The sequence below is a fragment of the Centrocercus urophasianus genome, unplaced genomic scaffold (genome assembly GCF_019232065.1).
Source record: "Centrocercus urophasianus isolate 14NV4802_14NV808 unplaced genomic scaffold, USGS_Curo_1.0 seq_37, whole genome shotgun sequence".
NCBI classification, from domain to species: Eukaryota; Metazoa; Chordata; class Aves; order Galliformes; family Phasianidae; genus Centrocercus; species Centrocercus urophasianus.
In genome coordinates, this window is record NW_024884944.1 from 3,531,609 (window position 1) to 3,555,963 (window position 24,355).

Genomic DNA, 24,355 nt, shown 5'->3' on the forward strand with positions numbered 1-24,355 from the left:
AGCTGATGGGGCACACAGGGAGGCTGGTGCTGGATCCCCTCCCACTGCCTTCAAGAGGCAGGGGGATTTTAAGGCTCTGATATTCCCATGGAAGACTCCCATCGTGCAGCTTTATGCACCCCAACTCTTCCCTTCTCTTCCCTCCCATTTCTAGAGGTAGCAGCAGAGGAGAAAAATCAATTGACTCTTCTCATCCTGTTTGTAAGACAGAGAAAACTGGCGAAAACATGTTTCCCTCTCCTCCTCCTGCAGTTTAATATTCTGGTCCTGTTCTACAGGGCAAGTCTACACTGATTAAGTTTGATGAGGTTTCACTGCCTCTTTGGGGAAGACTTTCTCTTCTAAGCTATTTTCTTTTGCCAGGGGATGCGCCCATCCTGCAGAGCTGAGCGCATCGGAGCAGAGCAAACCACTCTTCATTTATTTCCAAGATAACACTTTCTTCTCGTGTTCAGCTTCCAGAAAAGCAAGTACTGAAGGACGAGACGGCCTCGCTGCGTTCTCCTTTTGCAGAACTCTGCCCAGCCCAAGGACAAAGCCTGTGCGAAGGTTTGTTTCAGGACACCATGGACTTGGCCCCTGCACTCTGCCCAGAGGTGCACGTTGTGGGTGAGATGGAGGGAAACGTTTTTTGCTTCAGGAAACAACAGAGTTCAAAGCTGAGGACACATTTTGTTTTGTGCAAAAACTTAAATAGGTTTATTGAATTGATCCAAACCAATGACCTAAGTGGCCTGAATTCCACCTCTAAGTCTGCGAGCAAACCAAAGGCAAATTGTCGGCGCGCGAAGTATAATCCCCATGAGAGAAACCAGCATAAAAACGGATATAGACTTACAGTTTTCCCTTTTTCTTTAGAATTACATACGGATGCATAATTAATAGGGTGCGAGAATAGACCTTCATGTTTAAATCATGTTTGAAGTTTCCAGTAAGTGCAGAACAGCAATCACAGCAGCGGAGGGCTGAGATGGCTGCAGCCGCCCCAGTGCCGCTCTGGGGACGGCGTCTGCCCGCTGCCTACAAAGGCTCCACGAGCACCGAGGGTGGCACAGCTGCCAGGAATACATATTTTAGCCTCCGGGCTGCTTTCAGCACATCGTTTGCATTTTCCAATCTGCACACGAACAGCACCTACAGAATCTCATTTCCAAGCAGAAAAGGCGAGCGGCGGAGACGGAGCGATGGCAGAGCGCAGCCAACCCAGAGCCAACCCCAAGAGCACCGTGCACAGACCCTGAGCTGCCCCAAGCCCTGGGGACCACACGGTGCCATTGGCCACCAGGATGCAGGGGAGCCCCACTGAGCACAGTGGCACATTGAAGTGAGGGGGGACAGCCACCACGCCATGCATATTCATAGCATCGCCGGCGAAGCAGCACGCTTGTAACATCTGGTCAAAGCACGGATATTCAATGAGGACGTCTCCAAAAAAAACAGCGGCGCAGCATCTCGTCTCAACACGCGTGCAAAACTTTGGTATGTAGCTGTTACCCAATTCCATACGAACCAGGTGCTTCTTCCACTGTGCAGACTGCCCACGGCAGATTTTTATGCATGAACAACAAAATTTTTTCCTGACAAAAGTAGCACTATCAGAAAAGAACACAAGAGCTAGAGAAGCTTGCAAGCCTGTATTTTGTTTTCTCGAAGGAATGGGGCAGAACTGGGGATCTGTCTCGAAAGCAGATGCATGTCAACAAAGCTGGGATGCAGCACCTCGTGGCATTGCATGGACCCTCCTGACATGGACCCTCCTGACATGGACCCTCCTGACATCTCAGGGCACTCTCACTGCCCACCACCAGCCCCAAGACCCCTCTTGTTCAGAGCCCTCGGTCCCCCCAAGACACCTGGTAAGCACTAGCACTGCCCAAACACAAAACCCTTCCCCAGCAGGTATTACAACAGGAAAGCAATCCAGTTGGGGACATCCTGGAGCGTTGTTTGCGTGCCACTCCATCCTGCTTTTCAAAGTCTATCACGTAGACACGTCAGTCACTCCTGGCTTTTGGATGTGGCTCTTTCTCCTTGGGAAGCCAACCGATGCTTTTGGTTCCCACCCAATGCATGTTCTGCTGCTGCCTGAACAGCTTGGGAACATCATCCAGGAACAACATTCCCCAATGACATGGCAAGGCACACATTCATACCGAGGAGCCAGTTTGGGTGTTGATGCCAAATCCTCAGTGATACACGGCGCGTGTCCACATTGAAAGCAACAAGCAATCCTCTTTGTTCATGTTCCAGTTCCCATAAGTTCCACCATAAATAAAGCCATTATGTACTGGCAGCTCCTAGCCAGCACAGCAGCACTGCTCCCTGCATGGATGAGGGTAATTCTTAGCAGGGAAACAAACCTACAAGCACATAGCTGGGTCTTCTTCAATATCCCCTTTAGTTCTTTAATGGACTTTGTTTATTTCCCTTTCTGCGAGTCAGACATCTAATTGTGCTGAGCAAGCTGGTCAGTAATTACAGCATCTCACTAATACCAGTTACAACGCCTTAAATATATCCATGTAGGCAATTACTGCTCTGTAGAATTAGATCAGAGATTCCTTTACATCTGCATTGGTTGCCTAGTTCGGACAACGCGGCGACCGATGGACGATGTACTCAAACAGGAGGTCAAAGGGAGAAATAGGCTTCTAATATTAAACAACCATATCTTCATAAAACTTTGTTTTATAACAAAATATCTTATTAAACACAACTTTTCCCGATGCATATCTATGTATATATCATACAGAAGTGTTGGCTTAAGAGTTCCGCTATAAGGCAGCAAAATGCCTTTTGCTGCCCAAATGGAAAATACATCTTCAGTAAAGCTCTAGCTTATAAAAGCATCATCTTATGGTACACTGCCACCATCTCCCTGCTCGTGTCTTACGGCCCTGCAGCTATGGCCGTCGCCTCTACTCCACCTATGGTGGCTCCTGCTCCACTTGCTATTGCTCGTCTCGATGGTGCCAGGAGATGGATGCTTTTGGCAGGGAGATGAGGCAGAAGTCATTACCTTGTCTTAAGTCCTCCCGTTTTTAATCCTTACCGTGGGTGCGGAACGAATCCCCTCTCAACAGTCCCTACAACCTGAAGATTACGAGATAACACTTTGTCCCCTCCCCATCCTACCCCACCCCACGATCTATGTAAAACATAAAGAGAAACACACAACTCCAAGGCTATAAAGGAGCTTGGTGGCGTGGACAAAAGCATCTCGGGAAAAAAGTGCACGTGGGGACAGGGAGCATTTCAAAATTACGGTCAGGAGTTCATGTGTAACCAGAGCCCTCACTGCACAGCTCAGAAACTTTGATGCAGTTGCTTATAACAAGGTAATTTGAAAAGTCTTCAGCTTGTCAGGATGACAGAAGAACAAGGGAGGACAGAGTAAAGCGAAACGGCTGCCTGATTTACAAGAGATATAAAGGACTGAGGGTTTCATCGCACAGGAATCTGCGCTGCGTTCGAGAAGGGCGAATTTAAGCAGCAGCACACAATGCCTACAAGGTGCATGTGGGGGGTGGGGGATCTAGTGAACACCTGCTTTACAATACACGTGGGTATAGGTGCTTTTGGACCTGCTGCCTAAGAAACTGATCCGAGTCAACACATTCTGCTAGTTTGGACCCTAAATGGAGACCCTGCAGACAGGAATCCCCGGAGAAAGTGCCAGGTTTCATTTCTGGTGCAACAACAACAAACAAACTTCAATTCGAGTCTTGCTCCCTCCCAAGAGAGCAATTTCAGCCATTCCACTTTCGGGACACGGCGGTACAAGGTTAAGTGCTCATAGGAAGACCTTCCAGCATCACAGGGATGTTTCCTAGCCAAAGGAGGAACACACTCCTCACCACATTTCTGACCCACTACCCTAAAAGCCCTCAACACAATGCCAGTCTACAATTCCTTTCACAAATTAAACAGGGCCAGGCTTGCTTTGCCTGCAGGCTGACAGTGCTACAGCTTGCAGACACTGTGACACGGACACAGAAAGCAAATCTCCAAATTCATGATAGGACAGCATGGCTAGAAGCAAGAGTTTTTAAAAGAAATCCTTTCTTTCTCATAACATCCCCGTCTTTCCCTCATCTTGTGCGCTCACACCAACCAGTGGAGCCAAGTGGATGCGCTGAATGCTGAATACCTGAGCTCTGATTCAAACTGAACATTATTTCAGACCTTTTCAGTGAGCTTGAGTGTGACAAAAGGCTACGAGACAGCACCCAGATAGAAAACCAAGCTCGCTCAAACTGCAGTTGGATAGCTAGGGTGCTCTGGTGGTGCCAAAAAAAAGCACACGTTTTTTAGAGAAAGAAAAATAAACAGGTCAAATTCCACACCAAGCTGCCTCCTCCCTCACGGGCCCTAGCATTCTTCAGCTTCAACAACTGACCATTCATGCCAAATCACGAGTATACCGGAGCATCAAAGAAAACATGGGGGTATTGCACACACGGAAACACACGCACTCAAGTCAGCTGTCACCTCGAGGTCACCTGCAGTGGGTGGTGGGCATGGTTCTGCCATCAGGGCACTCGCTCCGGGCTAAGCCACGACCTGCTATAGAAACACAACCAAACCTCAACCAACCAATCGAAATAAAAACCCTGCAAAAACTCCTTAAATGCATGTGTGTGGGTGTGTGGGGTGTGTAGAGAGGCTACTTCATCCTGGGCTCCACATAGATTTTGTCTCCATCCCGAATGCCGTAGGAATGCAGCGCTCGTGAGCTGTACTTCATCTCCTCGGGGCCGAAGGGGGCTTCCTGGTCCAAGTAGAAGAGCAGCATGTTGCTGGTTGACAGCTGCACCACAGTTTTTAAATGCTTCTTCAGTTCTGCCACAGTCTGATCAAGACGGATTGACATCTCTTCTACCTTGTCCTGGAAGTGAACCTCCACCTTCACGCTGCTCTGCGGCCGAAGATCCACGACTGCCAAGGGCTCCAGCTTCCCATACTTGGTGATCAGCTCGTGGTACCTGCAGATAAAAACAAGTCCAGAGTTACAGTACAGTCCCTCAGATGGCCATCGTACTCTCCACAAGTTGTCTCACTTTGGTTGCAGTCATCCAAGGACGCTATTAGTTTGCAAAGCACAGTTTAACGTCTGCAGCGACTGAAGAAACAACTCAGGCTTCTTTCTCCGTTTTTCACCGCATCTCTGCTACTTTAGGGAGCTGTGTTTTTCTCATACGAGGCAAATTCACCCTTGATTTGAGTCAGACAACCTAAACAGACATCCATCAGGAATAAATCTGGATTGGCAGGAGCCTGCTTTCTGCTCTGCTAGTCTGACACTTCACAGAGCACAAACCATTTCTCTAGCACAGCACTGAACACGTGCAAATACAACCTAGAAAGCCCATCACTCCAGTCCCTTTGCCTCATGGTGTCCAGACACACTGCAGCACCAACATGAACCCCCCCAAGACATCCAGGCTGACTGCTCTCAAAACAGCTCTATGAGGGCAACTGAGCAGCAGTGCTCTATGCCATGATCCTACAGTTCCAGAAACACCGTGACTACAGTGGGCTTTGGAAGAAAGGGAGGATAATACACTCAAAAGTCTCTACACCTCCTGTCCATTTCTTGCCAGTCGATCTCTTAAATGCACTCTGGTGACACAGTTTTGCTAGCAGACCTGCAGTGGCTCTGACACAAGTCCCACTGACACTTTCTCATTGAAGGCAAGTTCTCTAGCCTTCCTAGCTAAGGTCCAGCTCAGGGAACCATGCAGGTAGCGCAAAACCCATCTCACCCCCCCGCCACCTTCAGCTGGTATTGCTTCCACTGGGAACGCAGCACCTCCCTTGCCAGGCTGGGAAAGGGGCAAAAAGGCAGCACAACACATAATGCAATCGAAATGACAAAGGCTGAGAGAAGCAGGGAAAAGGTAACGTTTCAGAGGCCCTCCACTGTGCGCTGTACAGAAAGCTCTTTTTGTTCCCCATCTGAGCCCAGGCCGAATGTGATCGGTGCTGTGTCACTGCTCCTGTCAAGAGATGATGGGTCCTGGCAGGATGGCGACCCCTGGGAGTCCTGCTCAAGGCAGGAACGTTCCTGGAGAACAGCAGCCCCTCTGTCTGCCGGGAAATGAGGCGAGGGCCTCCAGGCACTAGGATTTCCCTTGTCTCACAGACAAAATGGGCCTTCACCAGGGCTGAGTGTCCAAATGCAGGCTGGTGCCCTGCTCTCACAGTCACCTGGCCGATACCATCGGGCTGCTTTAGAAAAGCCATTAGTGCTGGGAGGAGACGACTTGCTCCCCATGCTCTACCTGCTGGGCTATGCCTGCAGCAAGCACAAGTGCTACACCGTGCATCACTGATGGCAAGGAAATCCTCACAGTGCTGAGTCCACAGGCCAGTGGGATACAGAGTGCAATAAGAGGGACAAAGCTCCAAGCAGGCTGAGAGGGAGAAGTACCTCAAATGGGCTAGGATTCCCCAAATGCATGTTGTGAATATATAATGTTGCCTTTCATTTTCTGGCATCAAGAGAAGGCAGAACAAGCTTTGCAGCATGCTCCTCATACACTAACTGCAGTCTGTACTGAAAGTCGGGAGTTGGTGGCCCTGCCTGTGGCAGGGGGTTGGAGATTCATGGTCCTTGAGGTCCCTTCCAGTCCTGGCTGTGATTCTGTGGTTCTGTGATTCTGTGGAAGACCAGATCCCCTCAGATCGATAGGGACAAAGGCACAATGAGTGTTTTGGTACCCTGGTAATTGGCACCCTGGAGACTCCTATAATCGTCCCTTGCAGCCTGGCAGGCGCTGGCTGCCAGAGCAGAGGATGCTGGAGAAAGGAGCCTGGCTACAAAGTGCCTCTGACATTCTGCAGATAAACAGCGGACCAGAGCAGAGGACTCATTAAAAACCCACAGACACAACAACGTCACTCCAGAAGCCAGCCAATATTGGATTGTACACTCAGCACTCCTTTCTAACTCACGTCATCCACAGAGAAAGATTATTTCTGTCCATTTCACTCCTTCTGCAATCCTTTCAAGCTGCAGCTCGAGAGGAGGAACAACACAAACTGGGGGGTTTATAGGGACAGAACTCACTGTTTGTTTATTGCACACTGTGCCTTGACAGCCTGGAGAGGGGGCTGCTTACACTGGTGCATTTTCCATGCATTGCTGTTGTCTCCCTCCACTTGAGGCTGCACTGCAATGCAGATGCTATGCCCCCTGCAACAACATGCATGTGTCCTGATTTGATTCTAATGACAAATCGCCTTCAGAGAGACCACACCAGATCTGGAGCAAAGGGGAGGAAGCTCCAGCAAAAAAAAAAAACACATACGCAAAATCCTTTTGCAAAGAATAGCAGCTCTCTGGGCTGCAAGGGCTGCTGTGCTCAGGTCCAGGAACTGAACCCAGGCACGAGGGATGCTCTCAGCCATCTGCAGCCTCATTATAAAATACACTGTAGTGGAACAGCTCCTCCAGAACAGAATAACCCCCTTCAGTGACTGCACAAGTCTCTTGGATACGCTGCACAGATGAAGGGATTCGGACAATGAGCCCATTGACTGAGGAAAGGGCTTTAATGGTGTTTAAAGGCTAAGGAACTGAAGGCAGATTTCTGCCGTGCCTTGCTGCAGAGGCATACAGTTAGCATGCTCTTCAAGATAAGCCCAGCCTCACCAGACAGGTGAGATATTAGTAACTTCTTACATGGCCAGAATATGCTTCATGAGTTCCTGGCACTATTCAGTGAGCCAACTCCTCCACAGCACATTGCTCCCAGACACACAAGGCTCCTGTCACTGCAGTGCCTACAGACACAAATCCAGAACAACAAGCAGGAACAACATCTGAGCCTGTCACCTATTTGTCTTCCCTCTGCTGCCCAAATCCTTCCTTCTAAGCTCAGAGCATCACATCTGTGCCACTACAATCAAAGGGCTGCTCAAACTTCACCTTCCCTCTTCACTCTGTACCTGAAAAACCACTTCCAGTGGCCTTCTTTGCCTTCTCCCAGCTACCTTCCCCAGGCACCCTGAGCCTGTTTGCCATTGCACCTGGTCACCCTGCTCTTCCTTCTGGAGCCACGAACACTGAGAATACAGCAGCTTTCTTAGAAGTAAGATGTTATTGAGAAAAACCCATTCTAGGAGCAGAACCACGAGCTTACAGCCCCCTTCCACCTCCTCCTTCCTCTCCCCTGCATTTTCTGCTTGCGCTGCTGTAACTTCCAACATTTGTTTCAATTTTCCTGCTTAGAGAGTGCCTTAAATTACAAGCCAGGACTTGTTCTCAGTCTCATCTCCCTGACTACACTGCTGCCCTTCGCCTCTGAACTGACCCCAGCACGCCTTTAGCAAATACCAGCATTGCTGGACTCATCAGTATTCGTACAAACCATCGTGCCCTCAATTCCCCATTCCAACCTTCTCATCTCCTCTCCGTATTGGCAGGCCATACACACACAGCTCTTCCAAAAAACAAGAGGCAGTTTCACCTGCAAGTTAATCTAAGGGAAACGCTGACTGACCAGTGCAAACACCTACCAGATGCTGCTCACATCTCTGCCATCTCCTTGCATTCCAATTCCTCGCTTTGTCCCTACCTCTGCCTGCCCCCCATCCAGCTATCACATGCAGTCACTCTTGTCCTCTTTTCTGTAAAGAAAGAGCTGTGAAGCTTTGCTGTTTGGAAAGCTCATGAGAGTCATGGGCTACAAGGCACATCAGTGCAGTGGCTGGGCACTCCACGATCCTTCCTCAGCCCATTAAGAAGCAGTAAGTAGATGCCAGTGTAGAGAACATACAGACTGAGCAACATCTGTCAAAGTTCATTAGTTTACTAAGATTAACAGGTCATTGGGCACACTTTTTGGCAAGGAAAAACCATCAAAGTTTCCATTTGTGAGCTTCAAAGTGAGGGGACAGCTTCCCATCGCCAGGCTCGTTCCACACACCAGATGGCCAAGAGAATTAGATGCCCTGGTCTGGCACCAGAGAACACGATCTGAACTGACTTCTGGGGACTCCCAAACACAGGTAGATTATGAAGCCAGCTCTGGGAGAACAGGAAGCAATGAAGATCATGAAGTGAACAGTCGCGTTGTTTAATGGCACTTGACACAGACACTTTAAGCCCAAATGTCACTCGGGAGTGATTCTACCAGTCATCAGACAACACTTTAACATAACAGCATCAACTCACACAGAACGAAGGTGGCAAAACAGGAGAGAGGTGAGGAGCGTGTTTTTCATGGACCAGCTAGCCTGGATTTCCCATGTAACATCAGCTCTTTGGTTGCCTTCACTTTGGCCTCACTGCCTTTTCACTCCCAGTTCTCCATTCCAAGACAAAGGCTTCATACCTGAATGGCACTTCCTCCTCTGGGAACTCCATGTAATACCGGATGAAGAACCGCTCCGAGTCCTCTCGCTCCCCATCACCAACAATGCTCCCATTGAGCTTGATGATAGATGGCAACCTGCTTGCAGACACCAAATACAGTCAGTGAGAAAAGAAACCCAAATAAGGGTCACCAAGGAGGCAGTCACCCCCAAGAGCTATGTGCCATAATGTTACCATCAGGAGACTGCTGCCCCCAGGAGAAAGGGAATGCAGTTTCCAAGCGCATTCAGAACTGAACGCTCCTGTTTCACCGTATGCATGCATTGCTGAAAACATACTGAAAACATTCTTGGGAATGCAGAGAAGTTAAGAGTGCAGGTTTCTATTCCTCTCTTTCCCAAACAGAATTTAACAAACAGAAAAAAAAAAAACACCAAAAAAAACCAACAACAAAACCTCCAGTCTTTCAGAGCAGTGAATTCGTACAGAACTCCATCTCCTAGCAGCCACATCCTCCAATCACCAGCTCCCAGCCACTCACTGTCATGTAACAAAACTGCACAGGACAGCCAAACAACAGACCTGGCTATTAGCAGCTTCCTGCGCTCCTCAGTGGTGTAGGACTGCAGCAAAGGGATTCCAAGCAATTTCACTTCCTCGAGCTTGGGAAAAGAATTTAACTTGTCAATGTCTTCCCAGCAATGCAGACCTGCTCAGAAGAGAAGATTTGCTTACACACACGCAGACAATACGCAATGTATCCAAGACTACCAAACAGAGGCAAACAACCTATGTGACAGGCAGGTGTCTGCTGAAGCTTCTCTGCAAGTCAGTTCTCTTCTCATGACACACAGAAAACACCTCATTCATTTGCTTGCAAGACAGAGTAGTTTTAATTCTCCTGTGCTGTTGTATCAATCTGGAAAGATGCTCTACACTGGTGATTTGGGAGCTTAGCTTTTACAGCGGTCTCTGCCCTGTCATTTTCTCTAACACACTCCTTGGGACTTCTGGACTCTATTCAACTATCAGTTCACAAGCCACAGAAATGCAACGCAGAATCCCAAGATCTCAAATACTTGGAATCAAAATTGCCAACACTTATCACAGGAGCATTTGCTCCTCGGTGAGATAGGGCTTTCAAACCCAGGTGAACAGGCTTTGCTTCCCTTGGTCAGTTTAAGCCTTTCTTATGAGGATTCTTTGATGCTTACGCTGCAAAGCAGGTTAACAAAGTGCCTTCCACACAGGCTTAAGTCTCAGCTATTGCTCACACAGTGTTTAAGGCTGCAGAGAACAGAAGATGATGATGCATTAAGTACTTTTGCAGCTGAACATGCAGCAGATCTACTGTCTCACCAGTGTGTCACAGCCCTCCCTGCAGCCTCCTCTCCACTTCCCAACACTCCAATTTTCTTACTGGAGCAGTAGCTGAAAAATCCCAGGGGCTGAAGTGTAAAGCAGCCTCGAGCAAAACTTGTGGTGTTCTTCTGATATCTGAGGACAGGTGACAGACAGCTTAGGCTGGTGTACACTTGACCCTTACACACCACATACCTACACTTGTGCTCGTTCACCCAAGATAAAACACAGAGATGGAAAGGTAAATAGAACTCTTTCATCCTCTCCACTGTCAGACACTTATTTATCCTTCCTCAGAATTGCCTGAGGCAGGGACAGGAAATGGAAGGAAGCTGCTAACAAAAACAGCCCTTCGCCAGCTCACTTGGAGTAACTACCAGTCCATTTTGCTCTGGCTCATCACTTAGGTCATGACTGACCACAAAAAGGTAAAGCCAACAGAAATAAGCAAGTGCACTTCCTGCTTGTTTTCCTTCACTAACACTGCATTCCTCAGGTCAGTGTGCCTCAGGTTAAATGGCAGGACAGACTGGGCCAAAGGTAGGTGGCCATTTTCATCTCTGCCACAGCACCAGAACCATCCAGAAGATTCAGGCTCCTGCTGTCTCCAGCTGCCTTCTTTGCAGGACTCACTGCTGACTGCAGCTTACTGCTAATGCAGCCTAGGAAGCAACCAACCCTCAGGCTTAAGTTTCAAGAAGCAGCTCCAAGGGTGTTTTTCACCTCCTCAGGAGGAAACATTCTGATCAACAGCCATCACAAAAAGTGCATCACTTCAGGGCGCTCACCTGACTTGTGCAAATTGATGGATCGCAAGTTGGGGAACAGCCTTGCGAGGGAATCTTCTGACTCTTCGATGGTGGTGAGGTTGTTGTTAGCCAGAATAAGTGTGTCCAGAGATGGAAACATTATTCCCAATTTTCGAATTTCAGTCCAGTCTTGAAGATTATTGTCAGTTATGTGGAGTAATTTGAGAGACTGACAGCAAACTGGAGAACAAGACACTGTTTCGTAGTCGTTAAGGCACAGGAAGAGCTCCTCCAAGCTGCATGGGGAAGAAAGATCACATCATCATCTTAACATGCTCTGTGAAATGATGACCACCTGGGGTGCAGGGACACACACACTGCTTTAACACAACTCTCTTTAATGGTTCCCACTCAATTTGAAACCTCAGCACAGAGAGGCCCTCTGGAGCACTCCTAATGGACTGTTTCAGCTACTCTGCTCTGCTCCCATTTGTAAGCTTCATCCACAGCTCTGCATGCCCCCCCTAGGTCCCCAAATACTTTCAGCTGTACAACTTGTCTAACAGATCGTTTGGGATGGTGCTCCACATCTGTGCCTGATGAGCCACCAGCCCAGCTCCAGTGGTGACTGCTACTTGCTCTCAGTGCTTAGCACTTAATTTAATTAGATGCTTTTATATATATATATATATCAATATATATGATGCTTCTCCCCGCCTTGCTGGTTCTGCCAAAGTCTCCTATTCAAGAAAAGAGGTCTCACTAAGTTTTCAGACAGGTACACTCACTCCTCTAATTCCTCTTATACACACACTGGTCACAGGGGATACACTGCTGCCATCCTCCCTGCTTACAACACTGTGCAAGGAGGAATCTGGTATCAAACTGAAGCCACCGAGGACATCTGGGAAAACTGAATGCCACTGCCAAGGTGGACCATGGCCAAGCCACAGAAATCAACAAACTCATTTGCACAGAAAAGCATGATGAAATATTACTTGACTAGTGGCCAGACCCTCGGATTTACATCCCATTCAAAAGCTATTAGTGCAGGTATGCACTGCACCATTCATTCTGCAGTGAGTCACGTCCTGCATTGTCGGGATCGTTATCCATCTCTCAGCACTAGCATTTGGATGTGGAAGAGCAGCCTTGGTGGGCTTTGGAGCACTGCACAAGTTCAGCTGTTGTCAAGCCTTCACCTGGCCAGTTCCCAAGCTCTCCAAGAAGAAATTCCATATTCTTCCACTTAATTCAATTCCTCATTACCCCGCTCACTCCTCATTACCACATTAGCTATTAGGACAGCCTTGAGCTGTGTGCAGTGAGCACCCCATTCTCTGCCCAGTGCTTACTCAGGTAACTCCTGCAGGATTGTGTGGACTGTTTCCCAGGAAGCTTTGCTGTTGTTGAGCACAAGTTTGCGGACACCAGCGAAGGAGCCAGCACACCTTCTCTCTAGAACGGACAAACTGAGAGGATTGGAACTCAAGTTTAGAAACTCCAAGTGGGGAACGTTGGACACAATTTTACTGACCTAAGTGAGGAGGGAAAAAGAAAAAAAAAGAAGAAAACAAAAAGAGAAAGAAAGATGTGTATCAGGCAGTAATCAGACCTTGTGCAATAATATCCCACCTCCTGAAAGGAGCCCCTTTGGAATGTCCATGAGGCTCAAGGAAATGATATGGGGGGGCTGAAATTAGGCTTGTGGATAACTACCTGAGATTCATACTCCGGCTATTCACTGATCTGGTTTGATTGGTTAATTGCTCCTTCGCCTCAATGGTTCAATTAATTAAAATCTCTGGGCAGCTTGATAAGAGAAAGAAAGAAATTCTCTGGGGAGAGGTCATAAAATCCACCTGAACGCTCAGCTGCAGCAGCAGCACAGTTCTGGGGCTGCAGCTCTGAATGCTGCCATCCCCACGTTCAGCAGGGCAGTCATGGGCACATCTCCTGAGTTCCTGCCATCACCAACCACTCGCTCAGCTTCCCACTGCTCCCCACTAGCCACAGACTTGACTGTTTTGCCAGAAGCTCATTGTACACACACAGTGAATTCCATATTTGATTCCATTACTCTGCAAGCAGCAGCCTTCCTGCGATCGATCCAAATGCTGGGTACCTCTGCTTGGGGCTCCTTGCTTTCTCTGTGTGTATCAGGTGCTGAGGGCATGGTAGCAGAGAGGTGAGGAAGATGCAGAAAGAAGAAGGAAAAACAAAGGCAATAGGGTACAGCTCTGGTGTGCAGCATACATAACAGGTCATGGGATCAGGGTAGGTGCTGACCTGAATGTCGCCAATACACAGAAAGATATGGGGCAAGGTTATTAAAGTGGTCAATTTGTGGTCACCTAAAAACGATTAAGTGAACAGAACAGCCAGGCAGCATCAATTTGTAAAGAACACATCACGTCAATCTAATTTTCCTCTCTGACTGAGTAACTGACTCAGTGACAAGTCACATAATGGAATGTCAGCCTCCGAGGCCATCTGCACGCCGGTCACATCAGCAAGCAGAGGGCTTTGAATAGCCCCTGGAATACTGCTCTAAGTTATGAGTTCAGTACAAAGCCAGCAGACATCACGAAGGCATCCTCCTGCAGAATGCCACTTGTTATATTGCCAGTGGGCAGAATTGTTCAACACTGTGCTTTCTTATTCTGTGGCTGATACCGAGGTGGGAAGGACTGCCAGCATGTACACGAGCAGAGACCAAGGCCAAAAGGTGCAAGGATGGACAAGGCACCAACAGTGGAGAAAAGAAAATTATTGATAACACAGTAAGGAGTCAGAAATCACCTTGCTGGAGAGCTCCACTCCACAAAGCAACTGGGATGGGAGAGATTTGGGAAGACCGTGACGTACGCAGGTCAACAACACAGTGCAGTCTCTTGCAAATCTGTAATTCATGTGTTCCATACGTGATGCTAGAGGAATTACTCTGCCTCACTTTGAGCTGGTGAAGCCTCAGCTCGGGGGATGTCATGTTTTGGGCACTACAAGCTTTAAGAATGAAACAGTCAGACTGGAAGGACATCGAAGCAACAAAAACAATATGGGATTCAGAACAAAAATGGCCTGCAATGAGAAGTAGGAGTAACTGGATTTTTTTATTATTGTCCTAAGCTTGGAAAAGCAGACAGGAAAGCTCCTGAATGTGGGTAGAAAAGGCTGCCACAAAGGGAGCAGCAGCAAATGCTCCTCCATGGCTGCTGTGTACAGGGCACCAGCAATTGCCTTAACTTGCAGCATGGCAGACTTATGTGACGTGGTTTAGATTAAGAGGTTATTAGCTAGCTGGGCATCTGGAATCCCCATCTCTGGCAGTTTGTAAGAGCTGATTAGATATTTGTCTGCTGGAGACAGGCTAAGAAAACTTAATCCTGGCTTAGAAGAAGGGGCCAAAGTAGAAGGAAAACCTTTCATTTCCTGCTTTATTGTGGTTCACACAGGGGCAGCCTAAGCAGACAGACGAAAGGGCAGCGCGTGAGACATGCAGCTTGTGTGACATGTGGTGTGCAGCAGCCCCAGCTGCTCCAAGTCTGACAGGGAGGTGAACTGGGAGCAGGGAGGCAGATCATTGCTGTGGGATGAGGCTTTTATGGGTCACAGGACAGCAAGGCTCTGACCCAGCTCAAAACAGGGATGTCTTCAGTATAAAATCGTCTTTCCCAGCTCCGATCTCAACAGACAAGACTAAGATCTCTCTGCTCCCCACCTTTTAGGTCAGTAAGGAAGTAACAGGAACAAGGAAACCTATCTCCAGTACTGGCAACTCCAGTAACAGAGCAGCAGCACTTCTGCACACACTGGCTCTGCTACCTGTTCAAAGACACAGGAGCTTAATGTGATGGAAATAAAGTACCTTTACATTACTTGTCCTTTGTATTTAAACACTGAACACTGAGTTAAAAGCAGAGCAAAAGCCGGTGAAGAACAACAACAGATTGCAATTATTTTACTCACGTTACATTGCATTTTTCTAGCATATTTCAGCCAAGCATTTCAGAGCATTTTACAGCAGCACTCAGCACTAATTAACGAGGTTTCAAAAGTGCCCTTTGATGTAGATGTTATTAAACCCGTTTTGCAGGTGCCAAAACAAAAGATGAGAGAGAAGAAATGCCTTGCCCAGCATTACAGATTTGGTAGCAAAGCTGGGAATTAACTCCAGCTCCTCAGACTTCCCCTGCTCTTACTCTGTTGAAAACCACCCTGCTCATTAACCTCTTGACTTTTGAAATGCCAGTTCCAGTGCTTTGCACAATAAAAAAAAAAATATACATTTGTCACCCACAGGCCAAGATCATAAGTCAAGAAGAAAATGGAGTCAAGAGCCCGAATGGATTAAATTTATCACATTTATGGCTCTCGAGCTGTCAAACTAAATAAGCATCATCTTCAAAAATGAGTAAGAACTCACCAAATAAACAGAAATTTCTCTCCTTCAAATGAATGAAGTACTCTTATAACCCGTGACGCATTTGCATTCATTATAGCAGCCACCATGGCCATGCAGGGAGGTGCACACGACCATCCTACCTCGTGCCAGTCTTCCAGTTTGTTGTCAGAAAGATCGAGTTCAGAGACGTGAGCACAGAAGGCAGCGATCTCGTTCTCATCCCCTGCACAGGTTATGCCACAGCTGTTCAGCACCAGCACGCTTGGAAGGTTGAGACGATCTGAAAGGGTGAAAGAAAAGATGCCCTGTGGTCAGCAGCCCACGCCTTTGGTACAGACAACAACACCTCCATCTCAGCGAACACAAAGGAGGTGTGAAATTCATCACAAGGCAATGATCTGCCCAAAATGCCACGATTTACACATACTTAAGAGATATTGGGATAAGTGTGGTTCACATGACAAATGAGCAACGTCAATCAAGAAGTTTTCTTGCATCTAAACATGACACATCCCACAGCATCAAAGCTCTTCACTTACAGCATTACTTTCTGCCCACAGCACAGCAGCCAGGACAGTCCCTTGGACTTGATAGCCAGTTTTGGCTTCAACTTACACTCCTCCTCAGGCATCTGCTATTGCAGATAGGACACAGCACTAGCTGGAGTGTCAGCTGCACAGAGCCAGGCCCTCTTATCCTCTTGTGCTTAGCCCACATGGGCCAAGGGTATATTTAAACACTTCTTTTTTAAGCTCTTCCTTTTCAACAACGTGTGTGATCCCACAGCCTGGAAGAGCTTCAGTCTCTGCTCTGCCTTCTGCTTCAGTTTTGCTCTCATCTCATCTCGTGCAGGTAAACATTCTCAGCTATTTTGCAGACAAGGACTTAGAGCACTGTCATGGCCTATTTGCTAAGGCCAAACCATGACAAACTAAAAAGCTATGCATTTGTCACAGGAAACCTCTTTGATCCAAGAAATCCCCATTAAGGCAATGCAAGCCATCAGCCTTACTCTCTTCCCCATACAGCATTCTCTCATCTCTGTTGAATAGCAACATTTAACAACAAGGTTTGACCACAGAGATGGCCTTTTTCTGTGTCCTTCATACTCGACAGCTGCATGGTTGGACAGGGCTTCTAACAGCAGGCAGTAGTCAGAGTGAATGGAGATTTCCAGTTTCTTAGCTCACTACCATTTGGCTTTTTTAAAGGATGGTGTTGTACTGTGGGGATTGGTTGTGATGGACATGTAGGTCACGCCTTGAGCACATCTGAAGGCCCAAGTGCCTTGTCTTCAGCTCCCAAACAACTCAGGTAGGCTCGTGTCAGCACACAGCATGAGGGCACTGGCTGAAGATTCCACTGGGCTGATTTTCTGTCTGCTTTAATTTTGAGTGGCGTTGTATATCTTATCCTTAACTAACCTCAGGCCCTTTTTTCTCCTCTGTCAAAATCAGTTACTGTACATCCCATCCAGCTCCCTTCTGTGCCTATTTTCCCCCCCTTGGGTCTGGTTATGGCACAAATTGACCTGACAGAAATTTAAACTAAACTCACAACCAAAGATGGGCGAGAGGTTATACAAACAGCAGGTCGGTGGGATAAATGGGCATCTCAGAGTCATCTGTACAAACAGAGAACTGAATGCAAACATCAGATCTTGAGGGAAGACTAAAGGGCATCAAACTAACCCAGTTCAAAGAGCATGAAATAGCAACACAGATTCTGCAGTGCAGAAGACCGAAGGATGTACATCAGCAGCACAGCACTTCAGACACACGTCTGTCTTGATATTGCCTTCAGGCAGTACAGTCAGAAGCAAAGGAGAGGGATTTCTCCTGCAGTTCAGCAAAATCATGCTCAGAGATCAGCTGATGCTGTGAGACCAGAACCAAAGCAGACCACAAACCACTTGAGACACAAACAAGCCTTGCTGGAGGTTCCACAGCTCAGCACCTGGCTTGATATACAGTCCTGTGTGCACTGGACTCCCTGTGTACCCACAGGCACCAACGTGAGCTGATGGCACTGCATGATACCACTGGTATGTGGAACAACCTCAAATACAGATCAAGCACTTTTGTATCATTCCAGCCACTAGCAGAGCAGTTAACATCATTAGGCTAATCAAAAATAAGCTGCAGGGACTGCTGAGCCCCCAGAACTCAGTGCTGCACAGAACCTTCGTTCCATCTCTCCCTGAAAAGATTCTAATTCTGCTGTGCTGGCAGGGGGAAATTCAGTTCATTTTTTACAGCAACTTTCAGGCACTCAACCTGCTTTCAGTCTCTGCTAGTCTAGTCTCTCAGCTTTTAGTAAGAAACACATGGTAACACAGAAGGACATTTCTTCTTCTGGGCAATTCAGAGCAATTCTTCATTCAACATAAGCAAAATCAACCAAGAAACTGCTCCCACTGACACATACCTTTCATAGGTGAGCCCTGAGGAGTTGCTGGGACGTGCACACCCATACCAGGACCACGGCGATATGGGAAGTTCTCAGGGCTGTATTTCTCACAAAGAACTTGCATGAAACTCCTGCCACTGGGTTGGTCCATGCTCCTTTCTTGGACTTCTGGTTAACACAGAAAACAGAGCACGCAATCAGTCCTCATCACCTCCAGTTTTGGGAACATAGGACAGAAAGTGACCATATCCAGCTCATGGATTTTACTTCTCCATCTTTCAAATTAAAGATTAGAGTGATATGGTAATCAGAGGGGGGAAGAAAAAAAAAATAACTAAAACATCTCAAAACAAAGAAAATCATAAGAAAAACAAAACCACAGAAATCCCAGAGCTGAACAAACACCCTTTGAATCATACAGTCCTCATAAAAAGCCTCTGGGCCCCACACTCTTCCAGGAGCCTTCCCAACAGGACCTTCTTGTGCTCCAAGATTCACAGGATCACTTCCATGCCTTGCAAAAGGACTGTGAGATGTTCATAGATATTCACAAACATCTGCAGGCTGCTGAGAACTGGGGAAATAGCAAAGATTGCTCGAAGGGGTGCTTTCATCCCCCCCAGTTCCCTTTTCTCTACCAAAGGACACCTCACCATCAGCCTGGGGACTCCTAATTGCTGTGCTCTGAAGTCACAGCGAGGTCTTTATGCCCTGATGCAAAACAACTCTGTCATTGGCTGGAGCACCAGCAGTTATCCATGCACTGTCAGATTAAGATGTGCTCATGATTACACCTGCATGGCACAGATCAACTCTGCCCCAGAGATGCATGCATTTCACCTGGACAGAATGAAGGAAATAAATAGCTTTTGGGTGGCGGAAAAAGGGAAGGGGGACCCACAGCACTCTGTTTGTAGAAGGACACTAAGCAAAGCAGCCTCCAGTTGGTTTGTTAAAATCAGGCCAGTGCAGTTCACAGCCTGGAGCTCAACAGCCTCAGCTAGCTGACTTCCACCAGCAGGCACACAGCATGTCATGAGCTACTCAAGTTGGAGAGGAAAGGACTCCCAGGACTCTCATCTGCACTGACAGCAGTGTCTCACTCAATGCAAGGGCAAGTATCATCTCTTCCCCTCTGACTCCACACAGAGCTGCAGTTGTTCTGCAGATCTGGGCTTCTAATTAGAGCACAAATGCTGTGTCACACCATGCTCTCAAGAACATAGGAGAGCATCACTTGGCCAGGCCAAAAAGCACGTTCTGCCAATTCCATTTTGCAGCTGTTTAATGTGTCTCAAAGATAAACATGCCCTTCATATCTAGGCAGGCCACAGAACAAACAGCACAGGAAAAAGGACTCCACACACCATGCATGGGCTTGCCTAGAGAGATAGCAGGGTCAGCTGGAAGCCCACTTGGCACAAGGGAACCATGGGGGTCGGCACACTGCTGTACCCACAGGAATGGACCCTGCTGTCCTGCTTTGCCCCAGCTACATTGAACTTGGCATTTCACATCACTCTGGGTGACAGAAGGACAGAAGAACAAAAACAATGTTGCTAACCAACGTCAAATTACCATCTCTGTACGCTGCGATGAACTTCTCCTTAGACTTGTCACTGGCAATGGCATATACAAAAAAGTGAATCCAAAAAAGTTCCCTTTGCTGAGACTCACATACTTACCACACTTCATGATCTTACTGCCTAGAACACCTCCATCTCAAACGACTTTGACATCACAGTAAGAAGCAAGATGACAGAAGACTGTTTTTTTTTTATTTTATGTGATTTTATGTGATCCATAGAGCTTACAGGTTACATATAGAGACATCAGAGATCAGGCTTATTTAAAAACAAAACACCTTTTCTAGTCCTCAGCAACTTGGGTGCATTCACACATCCTGTCCTTTTCAGCTGCAGCATCAGAATCCTGACCTAATGACATTCATGCTCACCACTTCTGAACTGCATACATTTTCTTTTTCAAGCTTTACTTTGGCAAGCCGATGCCAAACAACATCATAAGGCAGTTATTTTCTCCACAACCCCCTATTATGATATTTCATATTAATTATAACAACTTGTCACACTCGTGGCACTTCTGCATCACTGCCATTACTTAAGAGCAAGGATTAACAAAGCAGGCAAAGCAAACATGACACATTTCCCATGAATGCTGCCTGCACACGAGCAGGACAGGGCAATTTGCAGGGCACACGTTTCTGTGTGCTGTCCTACTGATGGCGCGAGGAACAATTCATCCTGAAACTACTCTGGGCTGTCCAAATGACAGCATGAACTGCAAATGCTGTGCCTGGTCTTTGAGAGCTGCTGACAAGCAGCCCTTGTTGCCTATACTTGAGCACTGCTGGAAGGAGGTGGCACAAGGCACAGCGTCTGCAAAGAGGAGCATAAGAACATTGATGATGACTGTGACAGTGCTATAAACCAACCCGGAGCAAAGGTTGTGCCCCATCCCCAGAGGCATTCAAGGCCAGGCTGGATGTGGCTCTGGGCAGCCTGGTCTGCTGGCTGGCAACCCTGCACACAGCAGGGGGTTGGAACTAGATGAGCACTGCGGTCCTTTTCAACCCAGGCCATTCTATGAAGGATGATCTTTCAGAGGAATTAATTCATAGATGACAAACTCCAGTGCAACCCGGATACCTCCCAAGCTGAACCCAAGCGCACACACAATGCATCTCAGCACGTCCACGTGCATGACAAACATCTGCCAGAAAGCAGTCAGTCCATCCTTCCTCCACGATGCGACCCAAGACATTTTCATAGAACCATAACGATTGGAAAAGGCCACTGAGAGCATCGAATCCAGGCCCTGAGCGCGACCACAGCCAATGCGACCAGCAGAACACGGTCAAAAGCATCACAACCGCACGTGGCCGCAACCAGCGGTGGGGTGAAGCCAGGGGTGAGGGCCGGGATAGGAGCGCCGTGAGCAGCAGGAAGGACAGCGGGCACCCGAGAAGCCCATCGATGCAGCACCCCGGGGCGGCTGGAGGAGCGGAGCCGCGGCCCTACGAGCGCCGTGCTGCCGCTCAGCCACACGCGTGGGCCGAGAGCCCCGCAGGCACAGCCCGGTGCCGCCGCGCTCCGCATCCCGCCGCGCCGCTCGCACCCCCTGCAGCCCCCGTTCCCTCAGTCCCTCCGTGCCCGGTCCGCGGTTCCCATCGCCCGCTTCTCACGGTTCCTCCGCCCCGCTCGCCCCGCTCTCACCCAGGCCCGGCGGCCGCGTCCCGCATCGACCCGGAAACAACTCGGTAGCAACCAAACATCACGTGACTGCCCCCCCGTCACGTGAGAGGGGCCGGGTCGGTCGCCATGGAAACGGAGATGCTGCCCCGCGGCTGCTCCTCCCGCACCGCTGTGGTGTCGTCAGGCGGGGGGAAGAAGGGGGGCACGCCGTGCCCTCAGCCTGGGCCTCATCCCAGCGCGGCCCCGGGAGCAGCCATCATGGAATCATAGAACGGCTGGGCTGCATAGGACCTGGGGGCATTCAAGGCCAGGCTGGATGTGGCTCTGGGCAGCCTGATTGGTGACCCTGCACACAGCAGGAGCTGGAAGTGGATGAGCATTGCGCTCCTTTGCAACCCGGGCCGTTCTGTGGTTCTGATGCTTGGTGTCACCTCCCAGCATCCTGGGTCTGCCTTGCTCCTTATGAGCACTTTGCCCATTTCTCACCTGAGGTGAGGGTGGCATCCTTGCCAGGATGACACAACAAATACCAAACCATCCTGCACAGCCCAAGCTGTGCTGCAGCTCTGCACGCGAAGCCTTGGCTATCCATTTCCCAGGCATTGCTGCCCTGCATCCTGGGGCCAGCCGTAGCACTGTGAGGAGGGGTCGGAGCTCAGGCAGACATCACACATCTCCTCCTGGCTGTGCCCAGCTCCCCGCCAAGCCACCAGCACCAAGATGCGTGCATGCCTTGATTTCCCTTTAACACATTAAAAAAAAAAGCCCTTTGCTGTTCTTTCTTATTACCCTGTTGACACAACATTGGTTTTGCTTTGTTCCCAGGCAGGCCGGCAGAAATGAACATTGCCTCACTGGCGTTCCTGTAAAAAACGTCTCCCCACAAGCCCTGAATGGCTTATTTGGTTCTTTTTATACATTCCAGGGAGTGCTTTGTCTCCATTTGGTTTTCCTTTCCCTGCCACTTCTCGTATCTGTTTCAGGGAGATAAAGAACTCCATTGCATTCAGAGCCTACACTCTTGTTTCTAACAATCCTCACTGTTTTTTTTTTATTTTGCACAGCTTACCTGTGCTATTTAGTTGCTAGAAGGAAGAAAGAACATACTTCAGCTGGCAACCTGCACCAGCAGGCTACATTTTAATTTTAAATCCGCTGTAGGTGCTGCTTTCTATAGTTACAGATTAACTGGATATAACAGCCGTCTGTGTGAGCCTCGCTCGGTCAGTGCTGTAAGTGTGAGAAAGTGACCGGTGCATTAATTAAAGACAGTGTTAATGGGGACAGTACAACTCGGGGACCTGTTAGCACGATATAGTCTTTCACCTGAAGGTGCCAGTTTGAATACAGCCCTGGCTAGCTCCAATGGGATGCTCTTATCTGTTGGATGCCTCATTGTCTGGGGGAACTGAGTTTGATGGGTCTCAATCTGCTCCTCCTCAGAGGATGAGTATCTCCTTCCAAAGCCTTTGCAGCCCCAGTGACCTCCCTGGCAGGCTCCCCCCCGTTCCCACAGCCACCTCCCCTAGGGTTAAGCAGGCCATGGGAACCAGAGTCACCTCCCAAAAGGGGTTGCTGACAGCGGTTCTCATCGACAGTGGAGCCACAGAACGAGGACAAGGCAGGAGAGCACTCAGCCCAGTGGGATCCTCGTGAGGTGACAGAGCCATCAAAGCCACATGTGGGTATTATCGTACGTTTAGATCTAGACTTGAGCAACCTGAGCAGGAAAACCACCCTCAATATTTCAGTAAGTTCTGCTCACAGTCCTTTTCTCATTACTTCATGCTTCCCATGTGCCACCAATAAACATCACTCCTATCAAGGGAGTTATGTACTGGGGTCTGAGCTGGCTCCTGAGCTTGTGCACCACAAGGGAACCCATTAACATCCAGAATACAAGCCACGCACTCCCCTCATTTCACTCCTTTCTTAGTCGGAGCAGAAGCATCAGGCAAAAATAAACACGTGTGCTCTTCAAAATTACCCACAAGGAAGATTCGCACATGGTCTGTGTCAAAATAAAGTGAATTACTAGTCATAACAATCGTTTAAAAAGCAAGCTTCCTTGTGGTCTGATGTGCACAAACCCACGGATTCCCTGGCTAACAGCATCCGACACCTCTCGCCGTGCCCAGGGAAGCACACTTGGGGACACACCGAGAGCATTGCACTGCCCATGACTGCAGTTAATGCAGTGCTGGAAGGAGCCTTCAGCAGCCTCTGCCCTCATCGGAACGATTTTCCCTCTCTTTAAATCACCAGAGGTTTTTAGGGGAGGATCGGAGGAGAGAACTTGAAACATACGCAATTTTCTCCTTTTCTGCCTCTTTTTGATCCTTTTGCTTATGGGTTTGGCAACTGCAGCTTTCCTCATCCACAGAGATTATTCTTCAATTCCTCAAAGAGTCTTCAATTTTCTCACAAATCTCTCTTCCTTTCACTTAATTTAAACATTTTTGGCCAATTTCATGATTTAATAATGAGAAATAAAATTGGAGATTTAATAAGTGTCGAAAGAAGACCTTTCATTTCAGCCGGGGATTAAACAGGAGCTAAAGGTGCGAATCCCCTTCTCCTGTCCTGAGCTGCAATGTGTGAAGGAGCCCAATCCTGTGCAGTGCTCAGTGCTCAGCGCTCCCACTGAGGTCGGGCACATCCCATAGACACAAAGCTCAGTGCAGGTTTGGGCCCTGTAAAACACAGCGTGAGCACATAAATCCACCGCAGCGCTGTCTTGCTAATAACTTTAAAGCCTGACTTCATTTAGCTCTACCTGCAGCAGATCAACTCCGAGCAGCTCCTCGCCGCACCATTAATTTAAGGTAACAATTCACTTAGATCTTTTGTTCTGCATAAGTGCTTCCCAAAATCACATCTTTGCTCTCTGTCA

At 48.3% G+C, this 24,355-nt stretch overlaps 1 protein-coding gene across 2 annotated transcripts; it reads right to left on the reverse strand.

The window, feature by feature from the left end:
• Nucleotides 1–688: 688 nt before the first annotated feature.
• Nucleotides 689–21,540, reverse strand: TBCEL (tubulin folding cofactor E like). Of its 2 annotated transcripts, none has more exons than XM_042832145.1 (8): nt 21,484–21,540; nt 18,266–18,415; nt 15,979–16,118; nt 12,789–12,970; nt 11,473–11,729; nt 9,905–10,031; nt 9,342–9,458; nt 689–4,985 (listed from the first exon to the last, which is right to left on the reverse strand). In XM_042832145.1, exons 2-8 carry the CDS (start codon nt 18,396–18,398, stop codon nt 4,667–4,669), a joined length of 1,275 nt encoding a protein of 424 aa, XP_042688079.1. In that variant the 5' UTR covers nt 18,399–18,415; nt 21,484–21,540; the 3' UTR covers nt 689–4,666. The 2 variants fall into 2 exon arrangements, with proteins under 2 accessions (XP_042688079.1, XP_042688080.1); XM_042832146.1 differs by having other exon boundaries at nt 18,266–18,412; nt 21,484–21,518.
• Between the last annotated feature and the right edge of the window lie 2,815 nt (nt 21,541–24,355).